This window comes from Lupinus angustifolius, chromosome LG08 (genome assembly GCF_001865875.1).
Source record: "Lupinus angustifolius cultivar Tanjil chromosome LG08, LupAngTanjil_v1.0, whole genome shotgun sequence".
Lineage (NCBI taxonomy): Eukaryota > Viridiplantae > Streptophyta > Magnoliopsida > Fabales > Fabaceae > Lupinus > Lupinus angustifolius.
Genome location: NC_032016.1, coordinates 6715839 through 6725907, shown reverse-complemented (window position 1 = coordinate 6725907; position 10069 = coordinate 6715839). Strand labels below are relative to the sequence as shown.

General features: G+C 29.6%; 1 protein-coding gene across 1 annotated transcript; it reads left to right on the top strand.

The window, feature by feature from the left end:
- Positions 8275 to 9063, top strand: LOC109355145. The gene has a single exon (XM_019598116.1). It carries the CDS (start codon positions 8386 to 8388, stop codon positions 8887 to 8889), a length of 504 nt encoding a protein of 167 aa, XP_019453661.1. The 5' UTR covers positions 8275 to 8385; the 3' UTR covers positions 8890 to 9063.

Sequence of the window (10069 nt, the reverse complement as noted above, 5' to 3'; positions counted from 1 at the left end):
TAGGTGCTTACCTCTATGAACATTTTTAGATGTTCCTGATTGCTTTGCGAGTTCTTCAGCTTCTACCCATGTAAACAAAAAACATTTGGTGACCTTTTGATTAATAAAATGCTCTTTACTCCGAAAAAACAATTGTTTTATATAAGATTTAGAACTTCGGAAACCAAATCTCAAATTCTCAACTGTTTTGAGTCCAAGTTATTTTCTTATTTACGTCGGCTACAGCTTTCCATGACACATGAGCAAGCATGGTATTTGGTTCTTCTATTTTTTTAGTTGTTCTTTCCACATGTGACCTTAATGTCACATGTCTTTTTTAAATATATGTGGCCTTAATATCATGTATGCATCATCCATATATGAAACAAAAACTCTCTTGTAGCAAAACACATTTTTGGTGTAACAGAAATAAATAGCATGAATATAAAAAATTAAGAGTGAAAAATGAAGAATGATGGGTTGCGAATTGAGGAGGAGGAAGGGCAGTTATTAAAAGATTCAAAATTTAAACTAAGTAGTTAAGATATTGAGAAGTGATTGGATGAAGAAAGAAATATGTTTTTTTTGTAAATGGATAATTTAATCCTTTCCAATTAAAGTTGATTACGAATCTTAAAGAGTGGGGTATGAATCTCAAAGCCCAAAATAGGTAATCTCATTTGACCTACAACTTAAGTGAGTTTGATTGTATTTAAGAGGCTCGTAAATGTTTGCTTGGTGGGCGAAATTGGAATTGTATCTTGAAATATAATTCTAATTTTAATTCTCACAACTTAGAATTTTGATTCTATATTTGGATTTGTAAAGAAATTTACCACTGTATCAAGATTCCAAGTTAAATTCATATTCCATTGTTTGATTATAAGATCTACAATTTGAAAATGATAATTATATTTTGTGTAAAAAAATTAAATGGTAATATTTAAACTCTCAAAGCTCAATACAATCTCCAACCCCCCATTGTATGGTCAATTTCTAGTGCCAAACGAATAATGGTAGAAGAGCCTAACCTTGTTAAATCATGTGCTGGCTCGCACTACATGCTATACGAATTGTTGAGTCACGCGTGCCTTCATGAAAATTAACTATGAAGGAAAATGTTTCTAATACATCATATTTTATCATTTTTTGGGGTATGTAATGTAGAGAAGAGATAGAAAGATATGTCTGGTTATGTAATGAGAAATGAATAGATAAATAAGAAAAACAATATGAATCATAAGAGAGAAAATGGAAGGAGTATCATTACTCGGATATAATTCTTAAGCATACACTTAACTGATAGTCATGCATGTTATGGCATTGGCCTGTATATTTGTCAAACTACTCTCATGTTTCACTTTTTACAATCCTTGATGAAGCTTTTAGAAGGATTAATTTATCTTCAGTGTGTAATAGAACATGAATATTTTATATCATACTAACAAAAGTAGTTTTTTTATAAATAATGTTATTTGAATAAAAAATATAAGACTTCTATATTTAACGTGGACACTTGTTCAATAATAAAACGAATAAAATTTACCCTTTTAAAATTAAAATAAAATCAGAACCTGGTTATTTGCATAGTGGAGGCGCCTAGTCATCACCATTTCTGAAATGGGCTGCAATTTTCAAGCCCAATAGAAATAATGTTCATGCTCAATAAGTGGTTATTGTATTAATGGTAATTACTTAGGGTTATAAGATATTTTTGAAGAATTAAAAGATGTTAAAGATAAAATGGGAATTGATAAAAATATTAAGACAAAAAATGAGTTATTAAAACATCAAATAGAATTATCTAGTATAGAGCCAAGTCACCCAACTTAGCTCAATGTATTAAATAAGACTTTAAAATTTATGTATAGTTAGTTAGTGTAAATTTTTTTATATTGGCAGTTGATCATATGCCATTAATTTGTATTACTTTTGTTTGAAAGTCAAATATGATTAACATATGAATTATGGATATACTTGCTATATAAATACATACATATTAAATCCATTAGATAATGATAAAAACTTATGGGAAGACATCTATCACGTCATATTTAAAAACAAATATATTTATATTTTTAGTACGATTAAACTCTTATTAGAATTAAATTTTAATGTTATTTTATATAGAACAAAAAAAGAAACAATTGACTCTTGTCACGCATTTGATTAAGTGGTATATATTTTCCATCATATAAAAAACTATTTTCCTTCTCTTATTGCACAGCTTTTTCTTCTTTTTCTTCTGTGACACCAGAATATCTATAAATATAAATAAGAGCAGTTGTTACAATCTCAATTTTTTATCAAAACCATTTTGCATTTAACATTCATCAAAACTCAATTTTGTGAACCAAAATCCAAAGACGAACTATAAAGTACATGAAGGATGATTTAATTAGGTGCTGTATGGGAGTCGTGTTAACATTGAGTTTCTCTATTTTTGTATGGGTGATGCATTTCTGTAACTTTTTTTGGAAGGATATGTTTAGGGTGGGTTTGGGTCTGTGTCATAAATGACAGTATTTTGAGTGGAAGCATGGTACAGCATGGTGCATGGGGTGACTTTGGTTAGGGTGATAGGTGATTGATGCATACGTTAAACAGACCCTTTACTCCTTTAGTTTATGGGTTCACGTGGTTGCTGGTTTTGCTTTATTTACCAAGTGAGAAGAGAGAAGAGGATAGAAGAAAAAAGAAGATTGTTCTTTGGGGAAATTGGGGTCATAAAAATGACTCCATCCCCATTAATAGACTATGCTTTAATGTTAGAGAATAATGTATCTTGTAGTATAAAAATACTAGTTATATCTTTTAGCTAATAAAATTATGAAATTTGTCATATTTAATTATTCTCTATAAAAATATTTATAAAACAACACAAAACAGTACATATATCATATTTTTACTTGTTGAAGTAGCTAAGTTATATTATAATATGAGGAGATATTTTACTCTTGTAATGATACGTGTTAATTATATATAAAATAAAAAATATGGACTGATATTATATGAGTTTTATACATTATTGTTGTTCACTTTTCAAAAAAGTTAATCTAAATTAATAATAAATAATATAGTACATGTATATAAATCTTTACATTACATGTCAAAGTATAGATTTACGCATGTATAAAACTAAAACAAAAGTTTTAAGTGTGGTTAGTTAACGCTTATGAAATATTATATATTTTTTGGTTTCTCATAATTATTCTTGTACCGGAGGCAATCTTATCTGAGCTGAGAACATCTATAGGTACATGAGGCTAACTCTCCCACTGGATGTTTTTTCCATCAACAAGACTCAAAACCGAGACATTGCTTAAGGAAAATCAAGATTGTATACTTGAACCAACGCATGTTGGTTATGAAATATTATGTGTTTTTTTTTAATAAAAACGATGATGTAGGTAAAATATAATAACCCATGAACAATAGAAAACAATCCACACTCATAAATCATTAACTTTTCCTCAACCCCTTCTTAAATTCGCCTACATAATATTGATTTAGTATTATAAAACTCTACTAAATCATAGAAAGATAAAAAGATTAATGATTCAAATTTTATGAACAATACTTATTCAAATAAATAGTATTAAACTCCGAAAGAGAATAATTCATTGAGATAATAACCTAAGCAATATAAAAAAAAGCATTCACAATCTCCCATTTTATATAAGAACTATTGGTATCAAAGTCATCTCTGTCACACTAGGCTTAAATGGTTCTGAAGATGATTTGAATATTGGAGCATTTTTATTAATTATTTATAAAAAATTTGAATGTAATTTTATTATGACTCTTTAATATAAAAAATACATAAACAATTTATTAAAAATGTTAATAACCATAGTACCATACCCTACCTTACCTATCTCCCACCCTCTACCTAGACGGCCAAAAATCATTTACTCCAACAATGATGAATTTGCCCACCGACAACACTAAAATGAAGATCAGAGTTCAACAACTAATAAGTAACTATTAACACTTGCATGTCTACACACACGCATCCATGTTATTATAACTAAACAAGACAAATACAAATGCTCTAAAATATCCTTTATTGCATTAATTAGTAGCGTAGCGTTCCCCCATGTGACACACATACATACATGCTCTCATAATAATAGATATATGTATGTTGATCTAACGTGGAAATTAAGTTTTGGTATAGGATTAAACATATATAGAAGCTAGATGTATCGTACTTAGCCATACTTAGTGGGTGATGTGTATGATAGAACTTTCTCCTCTTTCGTATACATTGATAGACACGGATACGGGAATTGACTTGGTTAGGCTATCTGTTTATGCCAAGTTTCGCACATGTGTTTCTATATATATATATTGCATTTCATTTTAATACAGCTATTGGAAACATTTTTAATTTAGTCTTTGTCATGTGCACATAAGAATAGTATTTGTTGTCTCAAATTTTATTTCCTAATTATGAAAATATGTTATATCAATTTAAAAAATTTAACATTTATTATTATTATTATTGTTTTTTTTTATTATTATTAGTGTGTCAACAGACACTTCGTGTCTGCTGACCTGTATTCATATTTTATGAAATTAAGTATTTAATCTATAATTTTTATTAGAATTAAAATATTTTTTATTGGAGGTACTTCATATTATAATTTTTATATTTATTAAATATTCAACTAAAAGTAAAATGTATTAATTATAGTTATCTAGGGTTATACGATTTTACTTTAGAAATAAAAAATATTAAGGGCAAAATAGGAAAATAGATTCATAGTTGTAGTTATTTCAAGTTTTGGCTTTATATATAACTAGTGTGTACAGGCACTTCGTGCCTACCGAACAATATTGCGTGGTATTATATATTTCATTTTTTATAATTAGAATATATTTGTTCAGTGTATTTTATATTATAATTTTTGTGTGTTTATGATATTGTATAGTTTAAGGTGAGAGATGTGGTTAATTAATATGTTAGTGATGAATAATTAGGATTATATGGTTTTTTTTGTAAAAATTAAATAATGTGAATGACAAAATAGGAAGTAAAAATTACACCATTGTAGAAGTTATACCATGTTTTGCCTTTATATATACTAGTGTGTTGACAGTCACTATCGTGTCTGTCAACCCACTTTCCTATCATTTATAATGTATAGTTTGTATGTCATATATGTCAAACATAATATTTTGTGTTAAATATTTGTAACCTACAATTGAATTTATTTGATTGATGTAATGTTCTACATTAAAGACTGATAGTCGTAATGTAAGAATAAAAAATAATTAACCAACTAATATGAGCATATATTAGGTGTAGATGAACATTAGGTGATATATATTTTTTTTGTAAAAATTAGAAAATAGTGAGGGCAAAATAGGGAAAACCACAAATTACACCATGATGGGCGATTATTTTGGGTTTTCCCTTTATAAATAGTATAGATTATAGATATAAGATTAATGCAGAATATAATTTGGGACAATAGATCTCCAACTATATGTATAGTTAAGTGTATATTGGGAAGTAAGTCATACATTATCTGTTTTGTTCTTCCATGCATAATTTAAATATTTGTTGGTTTGAGGAGTCATAAAGTGATCATGTAATTAAGATTGAGACTTTAAGATGTTGAGACTTCAAATCTCAACCACCAAAACATAGTAGCATTTATCTATCAAAGAATTGACTATGTCTATTGTCAACTAATTTTGAAATGAAAACTTAAAGTTTTCGGTTATTATGAGCCAAATGATATTATTTAATCATGAGTCTAGTGTAATTCTTTGCATGTTCTGATAAACTTAGGTGAAGAGATATATTAGGAAGTAAGTCTCTGACATCAAATGTAACTTTAATAATGTATTTACGAGAAGCATGGATATGGTGCACCAAATAGAGTAAAGAAAGAAAAAAAACATTAATGGGAATATTATTGCTCTTCGGTGCGTGGGTTGGGAAAAAGAAAGGGACCCAGAATAAAATAATTCAACAGCAAGGAACATATTTGTACTAAAAGTTGATCACCAGCGTCACATTAAGAATCAAACTTTATCTTAAGTCTTCTTCCAAGGTGCATGGGCAAGCCACACTAACACTATTTGCTGACAAAGAAACCAGAAGAGAAAAATATGAGGAAGAAAAATAGGAAAGAGGGAAAATGATAAATGATTGGACTTCTATTTTTGATTTTGTATGAGATAAAAGAAATAGGAAGGGGAAAAAGTTGAGTTATCTCTCCATTCATTGTGTTAATAGAAAAGTGGTAAGAAGAAAAATTATTATGTTCAAGATACAAGCCCCTATTTATTTATAATAAAAGAAGGTTACTTTCTTAGACTACGATTATTTTTTCGGAGCTGGCCCATAGTATTACACTATTATTACTCTTTCGGTGTTTCGGATACTTCAATAATCCAAAGGTATTGTGATTGGGATTACAAGCATTATCCTGCTTGTGATACCTGTCTTTAGAATAAGTTCTGATGATAAATTATAAATTCTACGTGCAAATAAGTTGTGATACTTATTTTTAAATGTTATGGATGGACAAAAAAACATAAACAATAGTACTCTGATTTGTACTATCTAGACTATTTGGTTTGTTAAGAATAAAATCATATTGGACAATTCTTAGTTTTACATAGATGAGGTAATAGAATTTTAATCTTTTTGGAATCTTTTTAATGTCTACTTTCCTCATTTCAATAACTCTTTTACGGAGAGGGTGATGAACCCTTCTAAAGTGTGATGTTTAGTTTTATGGTAGGCTTTGGTGGATTGGGTGTTGAACTCTTTTAATTTGTTCTTTAAGTGTTTTGCATAATGTTTATGTGAATAGGAGTATTATATGTTCTCCTTATTTTTTTTGGTAATAAATTTGATTGCTGGACAAAAATTAAATTATAAACTTTACCTCCATATATAGTATTATTATAAAATAAATGTTTGAATCCTAAATGAGACATCCAAAAATCAAACTCAGATCTCAGACCTGTAAGTAATCAGATAACATTTGTCATGTATATCCCGTGTCCTATTATACTTATTTTTTTAAAGTGCTTAAATATTTTAGTTAAATAATTCTATTTTCTTCATAACCGATCATATTCCACATTATAATGTTGTTTAAGATAAATAAAAAATAAAAAAATTCTCTTTAGTATAGGAGCCGAGATTTATTGTTTTTTCCTTCTATTTTTAAGAACAAAAATATTACTTTAATCTATATAAAAGGAATAAAAGTATCATAAGAAGATCGTGGGGCAACAATGTCTTAAGAGTTTTAAACCAACATTATGGACGTTTCAAACACAAGTTAACGGATGCTTTGTTGCATTTCGATGCAGTAAGGATCCATGGGTCTAATTTTTTGTGTTTTGTTTTGTTAATTTTTGTGGAGAGATCCACTTACTTCAAGAGTAAGTTTTTTTTTCTTATCTTAGCCATAAATTATAGGAAAATCTAATAATTTGAATTAGTGAGCTGAACCATTAGATATCCCTAAAATTGATGATTAAGTTTGTTCTTGAAGTAAGTGTCTAGATTGCATGCATGGCCATGAAGTCATTAATAGGAGACACATATTTGATTTTTCTTATATTAATGATAACAATGTTATTTCATTATATGTAATGGAAAAAATTATTTTACCATCAATTCATTTTTTTATAATAGTTGTCTATCTATTTCCTTTAATGAGGAAGCTTATTCTTTTGTGTGACTACTTAATCCACATCCCAATTAATAAGTAATTACCCATGTGGATTGAAACCCTTTATCTAAAATTATAGAAAGTTTATTTCGTTCCACCACAACACCAATTTGGAATTGGGAATGCAGTTTTAAAAATGTCTAAATCAAATCCATTAGATATCATCAAAAAAATTAAAAAAGAAACAGCCCAACAACTTTCCTTCCTAAAATGCCCTCAGACTTACCTCATGTACACGAATTTCCTACCACGTACCAACCAAACTAAACATCCAAAAATACATGCCGAACCGAACCAAAAAAGCAGAATAGCCGTGATTGATTAGGTAAAGTGGGGACCACAAAAACCTGACCCGGACTCCAACTTTAAATTCAATTCATTTTAACTTACTTAAAAGAAAGGGGAGAGGGAAAAATACAGCCACCGAATAGAGAAAAAAATCAAGAAATGAGAAACGTGAAAAGAAAGATGCAAATCAATGTGTGATAGGTCAAGTATTCTTCCCCACGCGCCTGCGTCGTCAGCTTCATCACACTCTCCACTTTCTTTCTCTCCCTTGTCCCCCTTATATATAAACCCTTTCTCATCTCTTTCTCACCACAAAGCACCGTGTCAACTCGTGTTGAAACAAGCGATTCAATATTTCTTTCACTTTGTGCCAAAACGCTGCGTTTTAGTTTTTTCTTTCTCTTTTTAAATGGAAGATACGAGTGGTAAGAAACGAGTCCGAGATGACTCGTCCGTGTCATTGATTGAATCGTCCGAGTCGAAACGACTCAGGGAAGATTTACTTGAGTTCTTCGACGACACGGATCCCACACCTTCGACTGAGGATCTTGACTCTATCATGAAGAGTTTGCAAGATGAGATCTCTGCGTCATCTTCTCCGGCTCCGATCAACGTAACGTCAAATTCTGGCGAGTCTCAGCCGCAGATCGGGTTTCTTCTGGAGGCATCCGATGATGAACTTGGGATACCTCCTCCCGGAGACTCGTCGGTGCCGGTGGGGAAGAAAGATGATGCTGAGTTGTTCCGAGTTTCATCTGACTCGTCTGAAATCGGTGAGTTATGGCCGTTTGAAGATCAGATTTCGAGTTATGACTCGTTTGATATTGGAAACGTGTTTAGTTACGAGAATAGTAATACTGAGTATGTTCCCTTCGATGGACTTTTCGATCACTCGGAATTGTATTATGACTGAGATTTTTGAGTGACCAGACATAATAGAGAATATAAATATAAATTACTAAAAAACAAGGAAAATCTATGAAAACTTTGGCCTAATGTATAATGTTTATAGGCATGTAAATCCTTTATTTTATTATTTGTCACTTTTTTGTTCCCTCTTGTTTGAAGATAAAAGGGGATTACAGAAGACTATTAGTATGTAGAGGAACTAGGATGACATGGAAAATATGGAATATGTTTATGGAAAATATGAATTATGAAATATGTTCTTCACATAAGTTTTAAGTTATGTCTATGGGCAAATGAATCTGGCTATGAAGTAGTCAAGAAATGAATCTGGCTATGAAGTAGTCACGAAAATTGGATCTTTGAATTTTTTCAGGGAAGTTTGATGTGTATATCTTCTTTTATTTATTAGATAAATATTTGATTAGATATTATTATTATTACGAATGAATGAGTTATCTAGTAATAATATATGATAATATAAAAAACATTTATTATTATTATTAACAGAGTCAAATATGTTGAGATAAGTCATTTCTTCTATGCATTAAAATCTAAAATCATTATGTGTATTAAATGAATTTTTTTGGACTACTTTTTTGTAATAAAACCAATTAAAAGAGGGTAGGAGGACAAACTTCATTATGAGAGCAAAAATTAATGAGATGGAAATTGCTAAATCCCCTTGGGCAAAGGACTGTTTTTTTAGAGTTTGAAAGTGATGAAGTGTTTTTGGAGTTTAAAATATATGCATTTATTGTGTGAAGTTTTTTTGTTAGTATATCATGTCCTCGTGTACCAAGTCAATAAATTTTCATAGAATAGCGTAGAAATATTAATTTATGTTATTATAAATTTTACTTTTAATCAAATAAAAATTTGATTGGATGGAGACACCAAATGGGGATGATTCCCATCCCACTCTTTTTCCGTATCTTCCTCCGTCACATCACTTTTCGTCTTGAAAGAAGCAAGTTGGATATCAATTTCAAAGTATGGCATAAATGGAAATTATAATTGCTTTGAAAAATTAGATAAGCTTTTAACATTGCTTATTGCAATTGCTTATTGGAGAACGAAGTGAGCTTGTGGGAAATGAAAAGTACATGAAAGTCAAGGCAAGATGCCATGTCCAAATGTTAGAAAAATAAATATGTAGATAAGCTGGCACAAGGCCATTTTAACAA